At 40.8% G+C, this 27106-nt stretch overlaps 1 protein-coding gene across 1 annotated transcript in view; it reads right to left on the reverse strand.

The window, feature by feature from the left end:
* The window catches only part of CENPF (centromere protein F), a 63908-nt gene that overhangs the window by 19638 nt on the left and 17164 nt on the right, over window positions 1-27106 (reverse strand). The window contains exons 8-12 of the mRNA XM_008701148.2: window positions 17936-18061; window positions 16912-17040; window positions 12390-12512; window positions 6153-6288; window positions 620-4026 (exon numbers count right to left, since the gene is read on the reverse strand). Of these exons, the coding sequence (XP_008699370.2) occupies window positions 620-4026; window positions 6153-6288; window positions 12390-12512; window positions 16912-17040; window positions 17936-18061 (3921 nt within the window). The remainder of the gene's footprint in view (window positions 1-619; window positions 4027-6152; window positions 6289-12389; window positions 12513-16911; window positions 17041-17935; window positions 18062-27106) is intronic.

A 27106-nucleotide genomic window follows, 5' to 3' on the forward strand; every position in this document is an offset into this window, starting at 1 on the left:
TAGTTTAGCTGGTAGACTAGAAAGGGCAAAGTTACGACTAAACAATTTCATATTCCATAAAGAGATGTCTCTTTAAATGACTGATAAATCATAGATTTGTATCAGAGCAAGCTGATAAGAAAATTATTCAGTAATATGTAATAAACTCCTGCATTTAGTTTCATGACTTTAACTCTGTAATATTAAAATAGTCTGAAAAGGGCAAGAAAACTTAATATTCGTATCATATTGCCATCCATAAACTCTAATTTAATATTTAACTGTGGTTTATTAACTCACAAAGAGTGAAAACATACACATCCTGAAGATGACTTTGACTCCATAATATAATTTTCCCCAGGAGACTTTAAAATATATCTTTAGTAATTTCCCATATAGTAATGTTTGAGTGGAATCATTATAGAAATTTACATCCCCTCTGGTCCCAATCAGGCTTACTTTGTCCAAAGTTGTGCTTTGTTTAAACAAAACAAAACCTTTGGTATATTTTGTTTTTATACCCTTGAACTCTAAAAATATTTTATGTTTGATTTAATATAGATTTCAATTCAACAAACATTTCTCGAGTACCTACTGGGAATGTAACTAGAGAAATAGCATGTAAATCCCAGGTACTTACTTCTTCTATGTCAGGGCCAAGCAAAGACCGAGAACTCAAATCCAGACCTTGTAGCTGGAGTCGTGCTACTTCGAGCTCAAATGACAGGTGTTCAGTCTGCTTCTTTTCTGCTGCCAATTTGGACTCCATCTCCATGGTCACGCTTGTCAGCTTCTGTTGCCACTGTTCATTTTCTGACAAATACTGCTTCCTGAGACAGTCGAGCTCTTCCCTTTCAGAACTTAATAATTGCTCGAGCTCTTTAATTTCCTTACTTTTCATAATCTCCTGACTTTCAATTTTGTCTTCTAGCTTTTTGAGGGAATCCAGGTACATCTGACAGAGGGTCTCAAGTTCTTCAACGCTCCTTGCTGGGGCAGACAGAATTTCTTTCCTGGTCAGATTCTTCTCTTCCCCTGGACTGCAGCAAGATCCTTCCTCTATATTAGACTGGTTTGCTGAAATAGTCCCTTCTAAATTGTTCAAAAGTGATGTTTCTCCTGTCTGGTCTAAAAGGTCTTTGCAAAAAGAGGATTCCCCCAAACGTGTAAGGCTAGGGCTGTCTGTCACACAAGAGAATGATAATGACAGAAAATGCCCATCCTCGGGTCCCAGCATCTCCTCCTTTACTAAGTCACCTTGGAAGTTTCTCAGACTTGTTGACAAGATCGAATTTTCAGCCTTTAATGTGTCCACATAAGACTGTAGCTCTGACATCTTCGAGCTCACTTGACGGTGCTGATCATATAAAACTTTGTGTTCGCTTTGTAAAGACGAGAATTTCTCCTGTAATTCAGCGAAGTGCATTTGGACTTCTTTGTTGGACAATGTCAAGTGCTCATAACAATTACTGTCATCCAAAGGATTGAAGGACGCACGTTTCTGCTCATTTTGTCGTTCATCAGATTCACCTTCCACCATGTCTTTCACCAACTCACCTTGGAGAAGGTCATTTTCGTCATTTAGTATTTTAACTTCATTTACTAGTTTCTCCATCTCCTCTGCCATTTTACTAGTTGTTGTGATGCATTCTGATCTTGAATCATTCAGCTCAGACATTAGCTCAAGCTTTTCGACCTGCAGCATCTCACACATCTTCTCTAGCTCACTCAGCTTGCTCATTGCTGTTTGTAGAGAGCACTGCAGAAGCGCATTGTCATTTTGACTTGCTGACAGCTCATGAAGCACTGAAATATACTTTTCTTCTGTACCTATGTCACAGTCTTTAGGGCCACTAAGTTCTTGTGACTGAGCATCTCGTTGCAAATTTCCAGTTTCCAGTTCTATTCCAATTGTCTGTAGTTCATGCTGTAGGCATTCCTTATCCTTCTCACTTTCCTGAAGTTTCAATTCCCTATTTCTCCTCTTTGCTTCTAATTGCATCAGCTGTGCATTATAACAGTCTAGAGAAGGATCTTTAACTTCAAGATCCATCGGAAGTTGAACATGACATTTATTTATCTCACTCTCTCCTTCTACAGAGTCGCTAATTGCTTCTGATTCTAGAATTTGATGCTCTTGTTTCGTCTCCATTAACATCATCAGGTGCTCATTCTCTTGCATTAAGGCATTAAGTTCCTTTTGCATCTTACTGTGTTCTTCCTTTAAGGTCATGATTTCTTGCTTTAAGCCATCCGCTTCGCTCTTGGAATTGTTTTGGATATCCGCAATCTCCGATCTCAGATCTTGCTGCACTGCCCCCAACTCCAGTACTAGATTCTGGTTTGTTTCTTCAGCTAACGCTAATTTTGTTACAAACACTTCCTGTTCCCTTGCAAATGTTTCCTTTAGATGGTCCAGTTCCTTTTGTCTATTTTCACAAGCACTAGTGCACTCATTTAGCAAGCATTCTAGCTGAGAGTTCTTTTCTTGAGCTGCTTGATATTTTTCACTAAGATCCTCAAATGCACGTCCTGTTTCTTCACATCTTTGTTGTAAAATAAGTCTTTCTTGCTTATACTGATTGGATAACTCTGAAATGCTTTTATCTCTTTCATCTATACAGTTTGAGAAACTCTCACTTTTTTGGAGTAAGTTAATCTTCTCTTGATTTAAGGTTGCATTAATTTCCTTGAGAGTCTCATTCTCTTGGGTCAGATCTTCAATTTCCTTTCTGTTTAAGGAAATAGTGGAACTCATTTCCTTTTTCTCCGAGCTCAAGGTTTCAGACAATAGTTGTAGCGCCTTTAGAGATTCTTGAAGTAAATGGTTACTCTTTTTTAATTCTTGAATCTCTGCTTGCTCAGTTTCTAATTTTTCATTCAAAAGTTGGATCTCTCTTTCCTTGTTCTCCAGAGCAACTAAAGTTTCAGCAAAAGCATTCTGATGAACAGAAGTGTCTTCTTGTAACTTACTAATGCGTTGACTTGTTTCAGCCACAAAACTTTGATGCATCTGCTCTGCTTTAATGAGATTTTCTTCTATTTCTCCTCTGATTTGCACCAACTCTTCACACTGCTTTTGTAGATCTGAGTTCATCTGCTTTTGAGACTCTAATGAAAACTCGAGAGACAAGACTCGATTTTGTAAGATGGCTGAACTTTTTGGACTTGGGAGTGCTTCTAGATGGCATTTGCTCCTCTCTGAAGGCGTGCTTCCTTGTTCTCCAATTATATTTACAAAGGAATTATTCATTGCAGACTGCTGTTCAAAAGCCAAAAGACTTCTGTGATGAGTCTCATTTGTCACAAGAGAAGAGTCTTTGGATTTTAGCAGATCCCCGAGGCTCTCGTATTCAGCCTGCAAGTCTTGGTAACGCTGGTCTTTGTCTATGACTTCACTCGACAGTAACTGCAGTTTGTGTTCGAGATCTTCCACTTGCCCAGTAAGCTCAGAAATCTTCAGGCACATATTCTCTGTTTCCTTCTTGTGTTTCTGGTCCGAGAACTCGGCTTTCTGTTGCAGGTCTGCGTAAGCTTGTTTCTGTGTCTCTACCTCCACGGTCTTGCTGTCTATCATGTTGTGAAGGTTTCGGATCTCAACATGGAGATTTTCACTTTCCATCTCCAGTGTTCTTACTTTCTCATTGTATTCGTGACTTTTTATTTGTTGTGTCTTGAGACAAGTTTCCAAGTGATTAATTTTACTCTGCAAGCTTCCCTTTTCTGATTCCAGCTGACTTAAAAGTTGTTCGTTTTCACTTTTCCAACGAGCAAACAGAGTCTTCTCTTCTTTCAATTCTTCATATTCTTTCTTTTTTAACTCCAAGGCAATCAGTAAAGCTTCGGACTCTTTCTCCATTTTGCTTAACTTATCGTTCAGTTGTTCAATGTGATGCTCCCTTTTCTTCAAAAGGTCTTGAGAGCAATCTCGCTGCTTTTCCAGATCAACCAAGGCAAGCTTCAGTTTGTCTAAAGTCAAGGAATTCTCTTGCTGATTGACTTTTTCTTGAAGATCTCTTAACATGGTTTCCTGAGAGGCATTCTTAGCTATTAAAAAAAAAAAAAAATCGGTTGTCATGTTTTTAATAAATATTTATTCTGCAACAATTCTAAACTCTTTTTTAAAAAATCCAAACAAACTAACAGCTTCTCAAGCCCTGTAACAATCAGAATTATTGCCTGGGTACCTCCTGGAAAGTAGATCACCTGATAATTATCTGAGCTTACAAACAGACAATGAGGAAATGGTCCTTATAAGGATAAGAGGGACCCCTGGGAGGCTCAGTCCGTCAAGCGTCTGCTGTCGGCTCAGGTCATGGTCCCAGGGTCCTGGGATGGGGCCCCACATCGGGCTCCCTGCTCAGCGGGGAGCCTGCTTCTGCCTCTGCCTGCTGCTCCCGTTTGTGTCGTGCTCACTCGCTCTGACAAATAAAATAAAAAAAAAAAAATAAAAAAAAAGGATGGCAAGACATTTCTTCATCTTCTTTCTAAACTTAGTAAAGTGTTGCTGCATAAAAAAGCAAGAGATTATTTTCCTAAGTACTTGAAACTTCTTTTCTATGTTCACAAATGTGTATTTTTCCCCTTCTGAAATACTTATTCAGAGAAAGAAACCTGTGAGAAGAGAGGCATTGAGGTGGAAATATTCTAGTTCACTATGGAGTAATTCTGATGCCCCAGGAAAGTGGGTAATTATTGCACCATGTTAGCCAAATATCCATAGGCTTGGACTTAAGTACAAAAGAGTAAATGATGCTGTGTATCAACAACCCCCAAGGCCTATAGGTACTGTTGAGGAACAATGTCGCCCACATCCCAGCCCCTCACCGTTGGTGTCTATGAATAGGACGATCAAATGGAAGATTTTCCAGACTCCACTGCTACTTTGTTTTCCCCCTAGGACCTCATAGCTACCCACGGGCCCCTCCTAGTTGGAAATACGACAGTGCTTTCATTCAGCAGTGATGGGAAGGCTCCATGTTCCTCAAATACGTTGGGGGAGTATAAGCGTTGAGAATCTCAGTAGAAAATGATAAAGCTAGCATGTATGATAAACTCACTTGTTACACTACAAGGAAAACAATTCCTAGTTTTATTTTATTTTATTTTTTTAAGATTTTATTTATGTATTTGAGAGAGACAGAGATAGCAAGGGAGAGCGCAAGAGGGGAGGAGAGGGAGAAGCAGACCCCTGCTGAGCAGGAAGCCTGATGTGGGGCTCGATCCCAGGACCCTGGGATCATGACCTGAGCAGAAGGCAGACACTTAACCAACTGAGCCACCCGGGAGCCCCCAATTCCTAGTTTTAACCTGTTAATCTCAGTCTACCTACTGAGAGTTGATGGCCCTTGTGCTTCTGTCTTCCCAAGCCATCATTCCACTTCGCTTGTGAGGAACTCACACGACGACACTGGTGACCAACACTGAAAAATGCCCTCGCCCTTCCTTTTCTTATAGTCTTCTTTCAAGAAAGCTGAAGACTGACATTTTTACCCTCTGCTGTGGAAGAATTGAAAGCCCTCTTACAGAGATCAGAGTTTAAAAGAGAAAGGAGTCACAGAGAAGTGTGGTGCACATTCCACAAGGCAGGTTAAAAGAGGTCCTCGAGGTGCAAATACGCCAGCTGAGAAAATTAATGTACATAAAGACATACAGTACATACAGATACATGTGAAATGGTGGGCTCTTGTGCGTGCAGCATTATACGGTGTCTGTGCGGGAAGTGAGGAAATAAAATCACTCAGTCAAGTAAGTCATCGAAAGAACAATGGTCATTAAGGGCTGGGAAAACATGCATTTAATACAGGATTTTTCCATCATCTGGGAAATGATAACAAGCAAGGAGATGAGCTGTCTGGATAAAACGAACAAACACACTTGAGACACAAAGAATAACACTCTGGGGTGAGAGACAACGCCAACAATTTACTATTGTATGGAGAATATTTACCCTTTTGGTTTCACAGGGACTCCGTGTGCTCCAATTAAAAAAAAAAAAATCTAACTATCACTCTGAAACTAAAAAGTGGAAGAGAGAAAGCTTTCACCACCTCAACGGCAGACATCTTTCTGGGAAGATATATAGAAAAATCGAAAAACGTTTCTAAGGCCATCCATCCTCCCTCATGGGATATCAGCTTAGAAAAATACCTCCAAACGCTCAGTTTACTTACCCCTCATTTCTTCTGCCACATTCTGGCTCTGGCTCAAACTCTGTTTGGCCTTCCTCAGCTCTTCCTCCAGGTGGCAGACTTCTCTGGCCCGCTGCTCAGACTGACCCTTAAGGAGGCTGTATTCCTTCTTCGCTTCCTAAAGCACACATTTAATTGGTTATAATCAAAAACACTCAAGCTAGTTATGACTTCTGCCTTATAAGGGTCCCTAAAAGGACTATTTGTGTATCTCACTAGGGGAGGAATCTCACTTTCCCTTTGAGCACTTAATGAAGTTAGACATTCTTACTTCAATCAGATGGTTTTATGAATAGAACTCAAAACAAAAGCACAAACCCCAAAATGGACAATAATCTTTTCCCTTCAAGAAACACTTCTTTGAACTTTCTGGATGTCCCTATGCTTGTTAAAGAGTTAACTCATAGGAAAATCCTTTGTACAAGATCCTCAAAGAAACACGCTCCAAGCTTCCATCACACCTGAATGATCAAATTCATTTTTGCAAAGATCTGATGTGCTAATAAACCAAAATGCACATGACATGATTTTTTATTTTTCACTGTAAAACCATCTTAAGGCTTACTGTAATGAGGATGTCCTTATGAGCATTACGTTTTTATTAAGAAAATCTACAGTGTGCAAGATGCTGGGAAGGGTGTTATGAAAGATGCAAACATAAATAAGACTAGAGTCTTCTGCCCTCAGGGCAGGTCTCCGACTCCGGTGGGGCAGGACTTGATTCTAACCACCCAGATCAAACCAGGATGTGCTAAATACTAAAGAGAGGTGGAGTATGCTATGGAAAAACAGAGGACAGATACATGGAAGGAAGAAATCATTCTACATGGGGAAGCTGAGCTTTCACAAGGAAAACAGGTTCTTTGGGTACGTGATTAGGAGAAGTAGCCATACAAAAAAGTAGCAGAGACTCCTGTGTGTGTCCATTCTATGACTATGACTATTTTTGAATCTTAAAACCAAGCAAAGTTTATTTACATGCCAAATAAAAACAGTAATGCCGGAGCACCTGGGTGGCTCAGTCCGTTAAGCATCTACCTTCAGCTCAGGTCATGATCCCAGGGTCCTGGGATCGAGCCCTGTGTTGGGCTCCCTTCTCAGTGGGGAGTCTGCTTCTCCCTCTCCCCTTGCTCGTGCTCACTCTCACTCTCTCTTTCAAATAAATAAGTAAATAATCTAAAATAAAATAAATAAAAACACTATTGCTTATCAACCACATAAGACTTGCCCAATAAATAAATCCGCTAATTATATTCCTCAGTCTGTTTTTCAACCTTCGATGACTGTATAGGTGATAAGTATCTCAGCCTATATTCTATGCCACTCTCTGGACCACCGGGGATTGGCATATATTGTTACAAACAGGCAGAACCAAGCTCCTCACATCCTCAGGGGGAAAACATTTCATAAGGCTACCATTTTTTTTAAAACTACACTTCAAAAACACGCCCCCTGAGAAGAAGGGGAAATTTCTGAATCTTAAAGAAACAATTAAGACCCATCCTCCAAAACCCTACAGCCCCGTTAGAAAACAGATGGCCCTGGCAAAGCTGTGCTGGAAGGTTGCCTTCAATTATCAGTCTGGTTACTACCAGCAGATGGGTACCCATGCAGCAAAGCCAAATTCAAGAAGAGGGAGAATCTGGCTAGTAGAACGTACTTGAAAACTTCCTGGCAGCTGCTGTGTTCGTGCATATATGTTCATTTCATCCTCAGAATAAGACAGAGCCTGTTGTAGTTACACTCCTCTGGCTCCTTTGTCCTAATCCTGCCTCCCTTCCGTGAGCTAAATGGACACTATCAATCAGGACTGACGGGCATCTCCGACTAATCTCAAGACTGAGAGGCAAACGTTCACCCCAGTCAGTGTTAAATTCTGCCAAGAGTGACCATCAAGGTGCACGGATGTTGCGGACTTGAACGAGCAACATTAAACTATAGAAACTATAATCGCTTGTCTGCTCTCCAGGCTCAGAGTAATCATCACTCAGATGAGATCACAGATGTGAAAGGAAAACTACCTTAAAGCACTTCAACAAGGGTAATGGAGCATTATTATTAGCATTTCTTCCCCAAATTTGACTGCAGCCAGATCTGCGTGATCCGGGCTAAGATTAGCGGAATGAGTTCAATGTAAAATTGTAACCAGTTTGTTTAACCACCTGCGTTGATTTCCCATTTTTATTGTGCAACCTATGACATATTTTCTCACCCTAAAAAATTAATCCAATCAAGTGGCATCTGCATCTGGACGAGGGGCCACAAAGCTGAGAAGACACTGTTCAAAGCTGAGGGCATCCCAACAGAAGGAAGCCAGGTAAAAAGAAGGAGAAGAGAAAGGGAAGGGGGCAACTTATGCTTGTTTATATGTCTGTTGGTCTCTCTCCATCTCTGTCCATAACTGGGGGCATGTAAATGAGTAATCAGCTCGATGGGAAGATTAACATGTCTTTCTCTACTCTGGCTCAGGCTCCGTAAATAGTTGTTTCTTACACAATGTTCAGCCAATCCTGGGACCCAGCAGGCTTATAATACTATGGCTACGACCAACCCAAGAATTTTAGGCCGAAATGTGGGGAAATGGACATCTGAAAATGGATCTGTAGGCTGCCCTTCATCAGCAATTACTGGCACCCAGCAGGCCAGGCTTATAATGGCCAACAACAAACCAAAAAATTTATGTTAGGATGTAAGGAAATGGACATCTGAAAATGGATCTGTAGGCTGCCCTTCATCAGCAATTAGTTTCCTGGGACCCAGCAGGCTTATAATACTATGGCTACGACCAACCCAAGAATTTTAGGCCGAAATGTGGGGAAATGGACATCTGAAAATGGATCTGTAGGCTGCCCTTCATCAGCAATTAGTTTCCTGTGAGGCCACAGCCACTTAAGACTTGATGGGCTAGCTCGTTAGCAACAATGAGTTAAGCATACAAGGATGTATTCTCCTAGGCATCTCTTGTGTCCTCAAATGATTTGCAAAATTGGGCACTAGTCTAGAAAAACACAACAAAAATCCCTATTACCACAAGCCAGCATTACAGCTTAGCAAGCAATTCCACCCAGATCAATTCAGTTTAGGAGCAACAAGGGAAGCATCATTTCCTAGGGCCAGACAAAACAAATTTCAGTTACTGTGTAGCATTTCATGATCCCATCCATGAATGGAGCTGAATACGCCCCCTGCTGGGACGAAATCTCTATCATGAACAAGGGAGGGATACAGAGGATGTGTCTGTCCCCTTCCACCTCATCATTCTTGCCTGCCAGGCCAAGCTCCTCGGAGAACCTGGTATACTACAGCTCCCCAAGCTCAGGGAGGTCTCCGGGCAAGTGTTCCCTCATCTTGGCTATCACATGATGATATTTTAGTGCCTACCCCCCATGCGAGGGCTGGCACCGGATGTGGGATGAGCAGCTTACCTAAAGCCTCCTTTCACTTTGATACTAGATGTTCATTTTACCATTGATTGGGCCATGAAATCACATTTCTAGTACGGATATTTTCTTGTTGTGAGCAGCCTATCTGTTTACTAAACGCAAACAAGGAAAATTTCATTGCAACTGTCGCATTATTTCAGCATCCAAACCCTAGAAGCATGCTAGGCTTGTTTGTCCTTACTTGGAATTCGACACAGAAAGATACCAGAGTGAGAGAGGAGTAGAACAGGCAAAATGTTTAATGTGAAAAATCTCAAAGGCACTATCCCCTGCTCATCACTTTCTGTGCCTACGGGGGACAGCAAACGGCAGGAACATCAAAAGGTCATAGCTGTTGTGGAGACCAGGACAATGAACGGGTAGCCTGCAATACTTTGCTAATAAACACTCATGTGCTGGGCACTGGTCTAAGCACATTACATAGAATATTTAACTTTATCATTAATACAGTTTGGAAAAGGGAAGGGTATTATTAGCCCCTAGATGCAGATGAGTGAAGTCGGACTCAGAAGGCCTAGGTCATTGTCCGAAGGCCATACAGCAGGGAGGTGGCAGAAAATGATGCAATCTCAGGTCTCCCTTCCTCTAAAGCTACCGTTCTGCTGGGTAAATCACTTTTCTAAGGCCAATCCCAATTCAAAATGCAAGAGCCAGTTAAACCTTTGGAATTCTTGTTATCATCCTCAACAGAAGACACATATCCACAAACATAAATGGAGGTCAATAGAGCTTGAATCCCTTAGCCCTGGGCTAGGCACTTTCACCGGACGGAGAAATAGATGAAATCTAGTTGCAACATGATATGCATTTGACCCCCAGGCTAGAGTTCCTGCTGGATGAGCTCTACAGTGGGCAAACCAGACCCCGTGGGGGCGCACATGTCTTCAGAAACACCTGCAAGACAATGTCCAGCCCACTACTGTGACTTGGCCGGGCAAACAGTGTCTGGACCCTCTTCACCAGACTACTGCTTCTACAAGATGTTTCCACGAGGCAGCCAGTGGAGTCGCGGGAGAGTTTCTGGCTGGAAGGAAAGCTCACAGGGGGAAGAGTTCGGTGCCAGTCTGCCTGTGGAAATGTTAGCAGAAGCATCTGTTGGTTGGTCCCCACTGGCCAAAAAGGCAAACATTTGTTTTGCTGAAACAAACACTCCCATTTGAAAATGGTCGCTGATGAAACCATCATCTGACACGAAGTTTGCTTCCACTTGGGCGGCTGGAGCTGTGGCCTCCTGTCCCCAGCAGCATGACCCCTCCGAGGCCTGCTGCTCTAGCGATCACCTCTTTGCTACTGACAGATGTTCAGATTTTGCAATCAGGATACACTTCTCAAAGCTGTGGGGATAAATACATGTAGACTTTCCCCATCTGATAGAGAAGCGTTTTTTATATAGAATTCCTTTTTTTTTTTTAAAGAATCTTTGGTCTAAAAAATGATTGCAGAAGATTTAAAGAAGTGGGAAAAACTGTTTCCTGTGACATTTGAGAAAAAACTCCTGTTCTGCTGTACTTCTTTGTAAGATTACAGTGCTGATTTATGGTTTTAGTCAGGCTGTTTCAATCTACTAACTGTCCCTAAATAGTTCTCAAATAAGCCCTTTAAAGATAAACTCCAGGCCAGGGCACCTCAGCCAGTTAAGCGTCCGACTCTTTATTTCAGCTCAAGTCATGATCTCAGGGTGGTGGGATCGACCTGTCCATCAAGCTCTGTGCTGGGCGGGGCGTCGGCTTAGGATTCTCTCTCTCCCTCTGTCCCTTCAACCTCTACTTTCCCTCTTTAAAATAAATAAATAAATAAAACAAACTCCAGGCCACTAAATGAAGAGAAAAGCCGAATTAAAGTAAGTATGGATAAAGCCCCCATAACAACATCAGGTCACTCTCCTCGTATCCAAGCCACTGGAGAAACTTCATCCACCGTTTTGTGTAATAAGCATGAATCTCCAAAAAAAAGGACACTGTCAACCTTGCACATGCCAACATGACTTCGGAAATTAGGGCAACAACTAACAATGACTTGTTGGTTTTGGTTTGGGTTGGGTTTTTTTTGGTGTGGTTTTGTTTTTTTTGTTTTTTGGGTTTTTTTTGAGAGAGAGAGAGAAAGAGAGCACATACAAGTGGGGGCTGGAACAGAGGGAGAGAATATCAAACAGGCTCCATGCTCACTGCGGAGCCTGACACAGGGTTCAACCTCACCACCTTGAGATAGGGACCTGAGCTGAAATCAGGAGTCCAAGGTTTAACCAACAGAGCCACCCAGAAACCCCTTACAAGAATTTTAAATCTACAAATCCTTCATCTGTCATTGCTTTTGTTTATTTAAATCTATGGCTTGCCGCAAGGTTTTTAATATTTGATGACTCAAAAGCCAACCCTTAGACAGGGGATTTAAATTATACTTTCCATCACCAATTTTGTCTCTTTCCTCTTAAAATAGAAAATTCTATTTCTTTCCACTTCTTTCCATCCCTCGGGTAATCTATAAAATAATCTTAAAAAAAAGAAAAAGTACTACATGATCTTAATACAAGACATGGTTACCTATAATTGCTGGTTGCTTATTAGTAATCATATTCGAATGGAAAGTGGGGAAAAAAGCACGTATGTTCTATGCCATAGGTTATATACAAAACACTTGGTAATATTTCTGACAAATAAAAAGGAAAGTTATGTACGGTCATGATAAACAACGGAGAAACGGTGTAGGAATTCTCTTGTCCCCTCCCACTTCACCCCACACAGAAGCTGATAACTTCTCATCTTGATTCCATACTTACTTCACTGCTTCTCCTCAGCTCATTTTCCTTGACCTGACTCGCCTGTAACGCCTGTTCGGCTCTGCAGAACTTCTGCTTAAACTCTTCCAAAGTTTTTTCTAGCTGGTACTTTCCTGATGTGACCTGCAAAGAGGAAACAAAGGAAAATTTCATTTTTATGTCCTTCACTTTTTAAATAAATTATTTATTCTTAAATAAAACAGTCATGGAATATATAACTGATACCATCTATTTTGGATGAGACATGATCTATGTCACAGCTGGATACAACATTATAGGTTTAACTTAAAATACCATCCGATCAACTTGGGGCTCAGCAGACAGAAAATGAAAAAGGGCTGGGGCTGGGGAGGGAGCCACAGAGAGAGAAAAAAACAAATTTAACCACAAAAAAATGAAACAATGAAACAGTAATAAACAACCAAAACAAAAGTTGAGCTAAGAAACAAACTGGAAGAACATATTTGCCATATGACAGATTAAAAGTTATATATCCATGATACAACAAAGCATGTCTATGGCTCAATTTAGAAAAAGGTAAACCGACTTTTTAAGAGTAAATAATAGAACCAGACCATTTTTTACAAAAAAATACAAACGGCAAATCAACTTCTGAAAGAAACATCCTCAGTGGTAATCAAGGAAGAATGAAATGAAACAACGATAGATGACTTTTTCACTTAGTTGGCAAAATTTATAAAACCAGGACTATCTCCTATTAACAAGGAGGGGTGAAAGCAGGACCTCTCTTACACTGACCAGGTGAGAAGGTACATTACAATTTTTTGGAGGGCAATTCATCAGAATCGATCACAAGGGAGAATACACCTGCCCCAGAGATGGTCAATTTCACACGTGGAAACCTGTCCTACAGAAAGACCAACACAGAAACACCATAACGTTACCCAGGGATGTTACCACCAGGGTTACGATGAACAAGAAAATGTTGAGAACCTAAACATCCACCCATAGAATAATTAAATAAACTACAAAACATCTAATAAAAGCAAGGCTTAAGCAAAAAAAAAAAAAAACAACCAAAAAGCCCTTTTTTTAAAGGCCTTGGAGGAAGCCCATTAAACAGTAACAATTTATCCTGGGAAAGGAGTTTTTTGTTTGTTTGGGGGTTTGTTTTGTTTTCCCAACCTTGAATAGCTGGGTAGGGGACTAACTCCTAGTACAAACAGATGTCAGGGAGTGTCACCTCTCTCATTTTGGCTGCATTCCCATCTCTGGTTCCTCTACTAAGAGAGGTCAACATGTCCACCTGGTTATATCCTGAATTTGAGAGTTAACCAATATTTTCCATAAAATGAGACTCTATCTAAATGGCAGAACCTTAATTTTGGAAAATAAACGAAGAAGCAAGCACTAAGAAAATAAATGGAACTCTGACTATAGATGAATACCAGACATACTCTGAGAAAACTCCAGAATGTGTCACCCTAGGGTGCCTAGGTGGCTCAGTCGGTTAAGCCTCTGCCTTCAGCTCGGGTTGTGATCCCAGGGTCCTGGGATCAAGTCCCACATCAGGCTGCCTGCTCAGCGGAGAGCCTGCTTCTCCCTCTGCCTCTGCCTCTCCCCCCTGCCTCTGCCTCTCCCCCCTCCCCCTGGCTTGTGCTCACTCACGCTCTCTCTCTCTCAATAAATAAAATCTTAAAAATACTACTATTAATAATAAAACAATACATCACCCTGTCAAGCAACATGGGTCAAGTCAAGAAAAGCATGAACACCTGCAATCCACCTGCCATTTTCCGGCTATGGTATTCAGTGTTTGCATGTTGCAGGTCGAGCTGGGAGCTAAACAGAAAAAAGCCTGTCCTCATCAGATGATATGCCCTATGGATACAAGTTCAGTAAGGGAAAGGAAACAGAAAGTACTTGAGGGTAGGAATCTATGTGGTGACCAGAGCAGATGTCATTGATAAAATGATGTTAGAGCAGAAAGCTCATGCAAGCGAGGTAGGTACACGCCCTACAGATCTGTCTGTACACAGCGCTTCCCGGGAGAGCACAAGCGGAACGTGCTCCAACAGCGAGGAGGCCAATGAGTGAGGTGGTGGGAAGGCCACAGGGCCCTGCAGACCCTTGGAAGGACGTGGCTCCTCCTAGGAGAGAGACGGAAAATGATTGCAGTTGTGAGTAGAGGAGTGACGTCATAGGGACTTACACTTTAAAAGACTCACTCCAGCAGCTGGTTGAAAACCGACTGTGAGGAGCAAGTCCCGAAGGAGGGAGAGCGGCGAGGAGGCTAGTACAGTAATTCAGGTGAGAAATGACAGTGTCTTAGACCAGACAGGGGACCGGCGATGGTGAACAGTAAAACACAAAGCTAGACACCAACGTTCATGAGACAGAAATTCAGGGAGATAACAGTATCAGAGGGAAGGGACGGAAGAGTTTACTAACAACATTTCAGTTGTTGATGGCAATCTAATATTTATTTTATTTATAAAGCATATTACACAGGACTACCTGGAAAAACTAAAAGTAGGCAAAAGCCAAGATAAAACAAAATTGCTTAACGGTATAGTCCAGAGATAAGCAAAACTCAAGGTTGGTATAGCTTTTATAAAACTATGTATTGGCCATAGTCATTGGTTCATAAATGTGCAGTGCTACTGCTGAAAAGGATTATAAAAGTAACCTAAATGCACGATAAAAAAACCACCACAGCGAACGGCAGGAAATAAAAAACTGATTTCTGTCCAACACCATCCCCCTTTTTATATACAGTTTTTTATCATTTCTATTTTTACTCTTCTGATGGCTACTTTCATTAATCGAATACCAATCCTATAACAACATTATGGATTTATCAGTGGATTGCCACATACAGTAATACCTTCCTCCCCTACAATTTACAAAAAAAATTTTTTTAAGATTTTATTTATTTATCTGACAGAGAGAGAGACAGCCAGCAAGAGAGGGAACACAAGCAGGGGGAGTGGGAGAGGAAGAAGCAGGCTTCCCAGCTGAGCAGGGAGCCTAATGCGGGGCTCGATCCCAGGACCCTGGGATCACTCCCTGGGCCGAAGGCAGACGCTTAACGAGGGAGCCACCCAGGCGCCCCATACAATTTACAAATTTTAGTAAAAAATACATTGGCTTCTTCCATTGCCTTAATATAACAATTTTAAATAATAAACTTAAATCTCTTTTTCTTGATCCAATAACTTAAAATATGTATCTTGACTCCTTATTAGGTAAAACGTATAAACATGCGTTTCTAGCAATCTTTTTGTCTTCTCTCTACTCTTCAAGTTGTGCTCATTTATCCAGGGCCTGAGTTTATGGTTTTGCAGGCAACTCCAGGGGGCACCATTCATTCATTCATAGTCCTCATGGGGGCGGCCGGGCAGGCGGGACAGGAGGACACACCATTTCGTAATTCACACAAATATACAGATTGGCAAAGAACAGACAAGTTTGGTAAATTTTGTACATTATATTCTGTAACATACACATTATATTCTCTAACTATGATTAAGTGTTTTGTTCCTATCTCTATTCTAGAACCTGAAAACCAATAAAACATAACTTATATTTACTCCCTTTTAAAAAAGTCATACAAGTCAGGTTTATTCTTAGCAGGGAGGGGGGGAGGGAGCACATGGAGGGTTTCTGGGGGTAGCTGACAAGATTCTATGCCTTGACACAGATAATGGTTCTAAGAGAGCATTCCTTATAATAATTTACTGAGTTGTAAATTTGTTCTAGGTAGATTTTGCATATTAACACAAAGGTTTAAATATAGCTATACGTATAATATCCACACATATGCAAAAACACATAGGCACATACAGACACACACAAATACACACACACACACACACACACACACACGTGTGTGTGTGTGTAAATAAAAGTGTAGTCAGAAGAATCCTAATGGAAGACTGGGGTGTGAGAGAAAAGCAGAGTTGACGATGACACAGTGATTAGGCCTCAGCGATGTGAAGGATGGAATTGCTGTTTACTGGGATAAAGAAGACTACGGGAGAAGCACATTTAAAACAGATAGCGGGTGTTCCCCTATTACCCCGCTAAGCAGGAGATGCCTGTTGGACAGGCGAGTGGAAATATCAGGTACACACTCACAAGCGTGCAGTTTAGAACAGGCGTCCCGGCTGAAGGTAATATAAGGGTTGCCATCATACAGATGAGAGGCAAAGCCATGATACCGGATGAGATCATTTTTGGAGTAAGTGTTAAATAAGTAAACGATTATAGCTTTCAGCGCTTTGACTGTTTGAGGAGCATAAATTACTGGGGAGGGCTCCCACCTGGTGACACACGCAAGAACCACCGGAATATCACACCCCTGCACGGACCTTCAGGTCTGAGATCCTCACTCCCTCCCCTCTTTCTATCAATGCAAAAACCCAGACTTAGACTCACTTTGCTCTCTTCTTCGGTTAAGTAAGGAAAGGGAGGATAGAGCCATTCAGCAGCGGTGTAGAAAATGCATGAATAAGGAAAAGGGAGACAAATTGAGGAGAGAAATAAGCCAGCTCCCTACTTTATCCAGGTCAGCCTGCAGGATGTTGTGAGTGTTCTTGGCTTGCTGTAACTCCTGCGTGAGTCTGGCTTTCATCTGTGTGCTCTCCTGGTCCAGGGCTTGGAAGGTACGTTGTTGCCGGGACAGCTCCTGAAACACCAAAGGCACAAGCATCAGTCGGACTGCCGACGGGTGACAAGGAGACGCCAGGGTGGGTGGCAAGCCTCCTACGGGATGGCCATGCTGGCTGAAAGAGCAGGAGACAACAGGGAGTCAGGCCGACCATTCACTTAATGATAAGCATAAACTGTTTTTAGCACTGGTCCCAGTGATCAAACACAGGCCTTCGGAGGGAAGGGGAAGGAATCTGCTGGTTGACCACACGGAGACCAGCCAGCTTCCATCCCATCCCCAATATTAAATTCTTCATCTCTCTTTCGACAAGTCCAGGGGCAAAAGGGAGTAGACCTGAGCTGTCATGGTCACAACTCAGCTAGGAAATCAGACACTCAAAAATGGGGTTGAAGATACCAAACATCATAACACCACTTACAATTTAGAATGACAGCAAGGATATGCCATCAATCAACTTTGATAACCACATCCGGTAACACATTTCCATTTCCAGGCACTCTTATTGAAAGACTAGAGAGCCTCACCCCATAGGATACATCCTGCCAAGTTAATTCAATTTCCACTGGCAGCAATACTTCTGGAAAGGAGTCTTCAGCCCTAACATGTCTGCCAACGTCTTTCCCCACTGTATCAACTACCTCTCTAATGTATTTGCCAACCCACAGGTTTTACAAGAAATCAGAGGACACAGATAAAAAAGAACATTCTGACTACTGAGTCGCTTCTCCAATCGAAAACTGAAAGATGGAAGTGTGAAGGAAAATATGGGCAACCTCTTCCTCACAAAGGAGTTCCCCACTCGCAGAACACCCCAAGTGATAACAAACAGCCACTCTTTTCAAATGACGAAACTATGAAATGCCCAACAAGAGCCTTCCAGGCAAACTCCTCATGAATCCATTCACCTTACCTCTTGAAACTCCTTTTCTTTCTCCTTGAGTTTCTGTTCCAGAGAACACCTGGCGCTTTCTGCATTTTGTCTCTGACAACTCAAGTCTTCAGACAATCTTTTCAGTTTCTGTTCCAATGCAGTACACTTAACAACAAATAAAAATGGTCAATACAAAATTATTCAAAGTGAGAAGGAAATATTTTGAATTTTAGAAAAATTAGTCCTAAGATCTGGTTCAAGTTCATCTTTGTGTTTTCACATTTTTGTTTCACTAAAAGTTGAATTTTAAGTGATCAGCAGGGGTGCCTCACTGGCTCAGTCAGTAGGGCCTTGTGACTCTTGATCTTGGGGCTGTGAGTTCAAGCCCCACATTGGGTGTCGAGATTACTTAAATAAATAAAACTTTTTTAAAAAAAGATTTTTATTTATTCCCTTGAGAGAGAGATGGAAAGAGAGAGAGTGCGAGCAGTGGGGCGAGGCAGAGGGAGAAGCAGACTCCCCGCTGTGTCGGGAGCCTGACATGGGGCTCGATCCCAGGACCCAGAGATCATGACCTGAGCCAAAGGCAGACGCTTAACCATCTGAGCCACCCAGGTACCCCTAATTAAATAAATAAAATTTTAAAAAGCAAACAAACAGAATAAAATAAAATGATCAACAAATACTAAAACCACTATAATTATTTTAGCACACCTAAAGTTTGTATTTGAGAAATATTAGAAAAAAGATATAAAATATTAGACCATTTAAATAACTCCTTCATAATTTGCACTACGAAAAAAGAAATCAGCATTTCTGAATAAAGGTTCATCTAATATTTTGTTGCATAGAAATGAGACGTTCAAATGCAGTGATGTGGACCTGTGTAGTTTTCAAGCTGTGAAATAATCAGTGGGTACCCATGACCCTCAAATGATAGTCTGTTTCAAGCATAATAGATTTCGTGAGAAATTTCAATATTAAAATGCCTCTTTCCGCAAAGCTCCCACTATGCCATTTTCAATTTTTGAAGGTTCACTGCACTCCAGAGAATATCACAACTAGTTTTTAAGCAAGCTGCCATAAGCAACACAAAGAACTTTTTCTTGTTGCCTTTGTACATAGCCAATACCCTTAAAATAAGTTTTAAAACATGAGCTAAATCAAAACTTAGGCTGCCCTTCTAAAATTAAATTGGAACAAAATGGCCTTAAATCATCAAGTACTGAAACCCATTCCTCTGAATCTTCCCCACAGTGTTCAAATCCTTAAAACGCTCTACCAAACAACTCTAAAGTTCCAGGAAAGAATAAGAACATTTCGTGTGGGTGAGGGAGAACCCCCCTGGTCTAAAAGAAATGTGCCCCAATTTGGCAAATCTCTCTTCAAAAGTATTTCTCTGAGAATCACTATAATCTCAATCAGAACTATTGGAAATATTAGAAATTTAATAGAAAAATTGGAGGAAAAGAAAACACTATGTAATACTTTGCCAGAAGACCAGACACCAATTATTAACTAACCAAAGATGAAAAAAGCAAAGCCAGTCATTAATGACTAAATGATTTTCCAACTATCAGAAATTCAAATATACCAAATTCAAAAAGAAAAATAATTGAGCCATTAAGACACCTTTCCATTATCTTTACTGTTCTTGAAATTTTAAATCCCCAAAGAAAAGTATCACAGAAATTATTCATAGTAACAAATATGGATCCAACAAATATTTATCGAGAGCCTACTATATGTCAAACACTGTGCTAGGCACGGGGGATGCGGCAGTAAACAACCCAGACGAAAATCACTGCCCAGATGATGGTCCAAATTTTGGTGGTTGACAATTCTCAGGGGGAAAAGACCCATGGCAAGGCAGAGATGAATAAACCCTTGGTGCCCTCTGCTGGTCCTCCTTCAAACTGCAACACATTCCACTAACAACTTTCTTTCTCCGCCCGCCATCTTATTTTAATTTTTTTTATTTTATTTTATTTTTTTAGATTTTATTTATTCATTTGACAGAGATAGAGACAGCCAGTGAGAGAGGTAACACAGGCAGGGGGAGTGGGAGAGGAAGAAGCAGGCTTCCAGCGGAGGAGCCTGATGTGGGGCTCAATCCCAGAACGCCGGGATCATGCCCTGAGCTGAAGGCAGATGCTTAACCACTGAGCCACCCAGGCACCCCTATTTTTTTTTAATTTTTTATTATCTAACGTTAGTCACCATAGAGTACATTCTTAGTTTTTGATGAAGTGTTCCATGATTCATTGTTTGCGTATAACACCAAGTAACAACTTTCTTACTACAAAACAGGTTTAAAAAGAGCCTTTAGAAGATACTTATATTTTATTTAAATTTTTTACAATGACATTCTGATACGGACAATGCACAATCCATGTAAGAGTAGCTGACCACTAGGTGTCATGAATGTTCCATAATATTCTAAAATAGTGTCCAGAGCTAAATCCTTGAAGCTATGTCGTATACGACCCTGGGGGCTCACTCAGTGCCCTGGGCCTGAGTTTTCATCTGTGAAATGTGGGTGCTGAACTCCAGGTTTGCTGCCAGCCTCAGTGTTTCTACATGATCAAACTTTGTATCCCACACAGTTTGCAAATACTTGGAAAAGAAGCATAGGAGAAACAGCATATGCTCACAAAAGCACATGGTATTGATTTTGATTAAATCAGCTCCATTTTACTTAATGGATAACTCTAATGGTAGGTCAAGGAACAGCACAAAGAAAGCATAATTTGCTTTCAGCAACACATTTGACCGAGTCCTACTATCCTAAGAGGCAAGAGGGAGAAAGGTAGTCTGAATTGTTAGTTAGGGAGATTTGTCGCTCACTGGGAAAAAGGAATCCAGAAAGCACTGAACAAATGAGTCTTAAGAACCTGGAGGAAGGTTTCTAAAAGAAAGCCAGAGATGTGTTCTCAGCACTGTCCTAGTCAAAAGTTTTAATTCATGATCTTGTAAGAAGAGACCTTATCACATATGCTAGAGAGAACAAAGATTCAGTGAGCCTGTCACACCAAAACCAGTAAGACAAAGTATAATAGGATAAGTTAATTCTTACCTATAGGAATGCCTGAGTTGGCAGAAATGCAACTGAAAATAAGCTTAAATGACAAGGAACTCAATGCAATAATAACTAATGTATTATTATAAACTCACGATGTGCCAGGCACTATGCTAAAGCCTTTACAAGTTATCTCAATCTTTACAAGCCTATGACACAGACATTTTTAACACCATTTTATTGATTAGGCAATGGAAGCTCAGAATTCAAAAGCAAAACGATTGGGATGTGGCAGAAGCAGGGCTCAAATTCAAGCCTTTCTAGCTTAGAAAACCAACCTACATACTCAGACTGCACAAAGTGAGTAAACATATAGGTCCAGGTAAGTCATGGTCCCATTGACCCTCCACTGCATTCTCATACAATGAATCAGTATTTATGAACAGTGTGTTTGTGCAAAGCATTGCACTAGGAGAATGTCTAAAAAATAACCCTAGACTACCACTTCCAGGAAGATAGAGTAAACATACATTTCCCGATCTCTCCCATCGAGAACAATTCAAAACCCTGCACAAACATTAAGAAAGCTCTGAAAGGGGAGAAGACTGAGTGACTAGGGGCTTTGGGACCCAAGAGAAAAACATGACGGTGCTGAAAGAAGAGAACCGTCAACCCAGAATCCCTGTATCCTGAGGAAACACCTTCCAGGATGAAGTATCAAGACATTTCCAGAGAAAGGAAAACGAAGAGAATATGTGGCTAGTAGACCAAACCTTAAAAAATGGCTAAAAGAAGTTCCCTAAACAAAAAGAAAATGATGAAAGAAGGAACCTTGGAAGGAATCAGGAAAGAAGGAAAAACGAGGTAAGCAACAATATTGGTATAAATGATAGAAAACTGGAAGAGAAAGAAAGTCTAAGTTATGTTAGACAGTTAAAGCAAAAATTATAACACTGTCCGATGTAGTTCTGAATGTAGGTAGAGAAAACGCTTAAGAAAATTGTATTATAAATACGGGAGGGTAAATGGATGAAAAGAGGAGTAAATTTTCTGTAATCCATTAGAGCGGCTTACATGACAACACCAACAAACCGATAAAGGATGTGTATATAAGGTGTAGTATCTAGAGCAGTCACTACCAAAGCTCTACAGAGGAACACATCTAGGGAGGGCTAGCAAGATGGCGGAGGAGCAGGAGACCCACATTTTGTCTGGTCCCAGGAATTCAGCTAGGTAGTTATCAGAGCATTCTGAACATCTACCAACTCAACTGGAGGACAAAGAAAAGAATAGCAACAACTCAATGAACAGAAAAGTAAATCTGAGGTGATATATGGAAAGACAGACTGCCAGCGGTGGGGGAGAGCCGCCGTCAGCCAGCTGCAGGCAAGTGATAGAGCAGCGGAGCCCAAAATCAGAACTTCTAGAAGTCTGCTCCGGTGAGGGAATGGCACTCCAGTGGCTAAGCAGGGGGTGGAATCCTCGCTGGGCCAGTGTGGTCTCAGGACCCTTGCGGTCACAGAAAGACTGTGGCGGCCTGAGCGCGGCAGAGCTCCCAGGTAACAAAGCGGGGAAGCTGGTCGCAAAGAGTGAGCTGAGGAGTGGGCTCTCAGCTCAGGGTGGCCATAAACCATGACCTGCAGCACAGTCGGGCCACTGCTCTTGGAGCCGGGGCCCAACAAGCAGCAGATCAAGGGAGACTCCCCTTCCTCCCCGAGGTGCAGCACCGGAGTGTGACGCAGGAATCTACTGGGTTTGGAGACTCCAAATGGGGCCGTGTGCCAGAGATAGAAACAGTCACAGGCCGGATGAGCGCGGAGTGAGGACAGAGACCCGGGAGACCAGAGTGAGTGACTGCTTTTCTCTGAGAGCTCACTGAGGAGGGCTCCCCACCCCCAGCTCTCAGCTCCTCCAGGGCTAGAGATTGAGAGGCCGCCATTTACATTCTCATCCTCTAAAGCTGTGCAGGAAGCCTTCAGGGAACAAAAGCTACCGAAAGCAAACCCAAGCAGATGACTTAGCCTGGCCCCTGGCAAGGGTGGTGCAATTCCACCTGGGGCAAAGACACCTGAGACTCAATGCAACAGGTGCCTCCCCCAGAAGATCAGCAAGAACATGCAGCCAAGACCAAGTTCACTGATTAACGAAAACTGCAAAACTCCAGCGCTAGGGGAATACAGCACAGAGAATTCATGGCTTTTTTCCCCATGATTCTTGTCTTTCAAAGTTAATTTTTAAAATTTTCTTTATTTTTCTTTTTCTATTTCTTTTTTTTTTTAATTTTTCTTCTTTCCTTGTTCAACCAACTTCTTATCAATTCCTTTTTAAAAATCTTTTTTAATTTTCATTTTTACACTCATATGCTATCCCTTCATTGTATTTAGCTGTATTTTTTGTGTGTATATATATATATAAGCTTTTCTTTCTTTAAAATTTTGGGATGCAGTTTCTTCTAACAGACCAAAATACACTCAAAATCTAGTGTATGGCTTTATTCTATTCACCTGCCTGATCACATTCTTTTTTTTTAATTTTTCTTTTTTTTTTCAATCAACTTATCAATTCTTTTAAAATCTTTTTTAATTTTCATTTTTACAGTCATATTCATCCTTACAGTGTATTTTACCCTTATTTTTGTGTGTATATATATATATATAAGTTTTTCTTTCTCTAAAATTTTGGGAGGCAGTTTCTTCTAATTCTTCTCGGGACAAAATGACAAAATGGAAAAACTCATCTCAAAAAAAAAGAACAAAATGCAGTACCGACTGCCAGGGACCTAACCAACATGGACATTAGTAAGATGTCGGAACTAGAGTTCGGAATGACAATTATAAAGATGCTAGCTGGGCTTGAAAAAAGCATAGAAGATAACTAAAGAATCTCTTTCTGGAGAAATAAAATCTAGCCAAGTCGAAATCAAAAAGGCTATTAATGAGGTGCAATAAAAAAATGGAGGCTCTAACTGCTAGGATAAATGAAGTGGAAGAGAGAATTAGTGATATAGAATCCCAAATGCTGGAGAATAAAGAAGCTGAGAAAAAGAGAGATAAACAACTGCTGGATCACGAGGCGAGAATTCGAGAGATAAGTGATAAAATAAAGCAAAACAATATTAGAATAATTGGGATCCCAGAAGAAAAGGAAAGAGAAAGAGAGGGCAGAAGGTATATTGAAGCAAATTATAGCAGAGAACTTCCCTAATTTGGGGAAGGAAACAGGTATCAAAATCCAGGAGGCACAGAGAACCCCCCCTCAAAAATAAAAAATAGGTCAACACCCCAACATCTAATAGTAAAACTTACAAATCTCAGAGACAAAGAGAAAATCCTGAAAGCAGCTCAGGACAAGAGGTCTGTAACCTACAATAGTAAAAACATCAGATTGGGAGCAGACCTATCCACAGAGACCTGGCAGGCCAGAAAGGACTGGCATGATATATTCAGGGCACCAAACAAGATGCAGCAAAGAATACTATATCCAGCTAGGCTGCCACTGAAAATAGAAGGAGAGATAAAAAGCTTCCAAGACAAACAGAAACTAAAAGAATTTTGATCACCAAACCAGCCCTACAAAGAAATATTGAAAGGGGTCCTCTAAGCAAAGAGAGAGCCTAAAAGTAACATAGACCAGAAAGAAACAGAGACAATATACAGTAACAGTCACCCTACAGGCAATATAATGTCACTAAATTTGTATCTTTCAATAGTTACCCTGAATGTAAATGGGCTAAATGCCCCAATCAAAAGATACAGGGTATCAGATTGGATTAAAAAAACAAGACCCATTGATATGCTGTCTGCAAGAGATTCATTTTAGACCCAAAGACACCTCCAGATTTAAAGTGAGGGGGTGGAAAACCATTTACCATGCTGATGGACATCAAAAGAAAGCTGGGGTGGCAATCCTTATATCAGACAAATTAGATTTTAAACCAAAGACTATAATAAGAGATGAGGAAGGACACTGTATCATACTTAAAGGGTTTATCCAACAAGAAGATCTAACAATTGTAAATATTTATGCCCCTAACATGGGAGCTGCCAATTAAATAAGCCAATTAATAACAAAATCAAAGAAACACATTGACAATAATACAATAATAGTAGGGGACTTTAACACCCACTCACTGAATTGGACAGATCATCTAAGCAAAATATCAACAAGGAAATCAGGGCTTTAAATGACACACTGGGCCAGATGGACTTCACAGATACAGTCAGAACATTCCATCCCAAACCAACAGAATACACATTCTTCTCTAGTGCACATGGAACATTCTCCAGAATAGATCACACCCTGGGTCACAAATCAGGTCTCAACAGGTACCAAAAGATTGGGATCATTCCCTGTGTATTTTCAGACCACAATGCTTTGAAACTCGAACTCAATCACAAGAGGAAAGTTGGAAAGAACTCATATACATGGAGGCTAAAGAGCATCCTACTAAAAAATGAATGGGTCAACCAGAAAAATTAAAGAAGACTTTTAAAAATTCATGGAAACAAATGAAAATGAAAACACAATTGTTCAAAATCTTTGGGATGCAGCAAAGATGGTCCTAAGAGGAAAGAATATAGCAATACAGGCCTTTCTCAAGAAACAAGAAAAGTCTCAAATACTCAACCTAACCCTACACCTAAAGGAGCTGGAGAAAGAACAGCAAATAAAGCCTAAATCCAGCAGGAGAAGAGAAATAATAAAGATCAGAGCAGAAATCAATGAAATAGAAACCAAAAGAACAGTAGAACAGATCAACAAAACTAGTTCGTTCTTTGAAAGAATTAATGAGATCGATAAACCCCTGTCCAGACTTATCAAAAAGAAAAGAGAAAGGACTCAAATAAATAAAACCATGAATGAAAGAGATCACATGACAGAGAAAGATCACAACCAACATCAAAGAAATACTAACAATTACAAGAACATATTATGAGCAACTATATGCCAACAAATTAGACAATCTGGAAGACATGGATGCATTCTCAGAGACGTATAAACTACCAAACCGAACCAGGGAGAAATAGAAAACCTGAACAGACCCATAACCAGGAGGAAATTGAAGCAGTAATCAAAAATCTCCCAACAAACAAAAGCCCAGGGCCAGATGGCTTCCAAGGGGAATTCTACCAAACATTTAAAGAATTACTACTTATTCTTCTGAAACAGTTCCAAAAAAATAGAAATGGAAGGAAAACTTCCAAACTCATTCTATGAGGCCAGCATTACCCTGATCCCAAAACCAAAGATCCCAACAAAAAGGAGAATTACAGACCAATATCCCTGATGAACGTGGATGCAAAAATTCTCACCAAAACACTAGCCAATAGGATCCAACAGTACATTAAAAGGATTATTCACCACGACCAAGTAGGATTTATTCCTGGGCTGCAAGGGGTTAAACATCCACAAATCAATCAATGTGATACACTACATTTTAATAAAAGAAAGAACAAGAACATGATATTCTCAATAGATGCAGAAAAAGCATTTGACAAAATACAGCATCCTTTCTTGATTAAAACTTTTCACAGTGTAGGGATAGAGGGTACATACCTCAATATCATAAAAGCCATCTATGAAAAACCCACAGTGAATATCATTCTCAATGGGGAAAAACTGAGAGCGTTTCCCCTAAGGTCAGGAACACATCAGGGATGTCCACCATCACCACTGCTATTCAACATAGTACTAGAAGTCCTAGCCTCAGCAATCAGACAACAAAAAGAAATAAAAGGCATCCGAATTGGCAAAGAAGTCAAACTCACTCTTTGAAGACGATACGATACTTATGTGGAAAACCCAAGATGAAATCTTGCTACTTGCAATGACGTGGACGGAACTAGAAGGTATTATACTAAACAAAATAAGTCAGAGAAAGACAATTATCATATGATCTCACTGATATGTGAAATTTGAGAAACAAGGTAGAGGATCATAGGGAAAGAAAGGAAAAAATGAAATAAGACAAAACCAGAGAGGGAGAAAAACCATAAGAGACTCTTAATCTCAGGAAACAAACTGAGGGTTGCTGGAGTGGAGGAGGGTGGGAAGGATGGGGTGGTTGGGTGATGGACATTGGGGAGGGTATGTGCTATGGTGAGTGCCGTGAATTGTGTAAGACTAATGAATCACAGACCTGTACCCCTGAAACAAATAATACATTATATGTTACTAAAAAAAAAAAAAAA

The sequence above is a fragment of the Ursus maritimus genome, unplaced genomic scaffold (genome assembly GCF_017311325.1).
Source record: "Ursus maritimus isolate PB19 unplaced genomic scaffold, ASM1731132v1 scaffold_2, whole genome shotgun sequence".
NCBI lineage: Eukaryota > Metazoa > Chordata > Mammalia > Carnivora > Ursidae > Ursus > Ursus maritimus.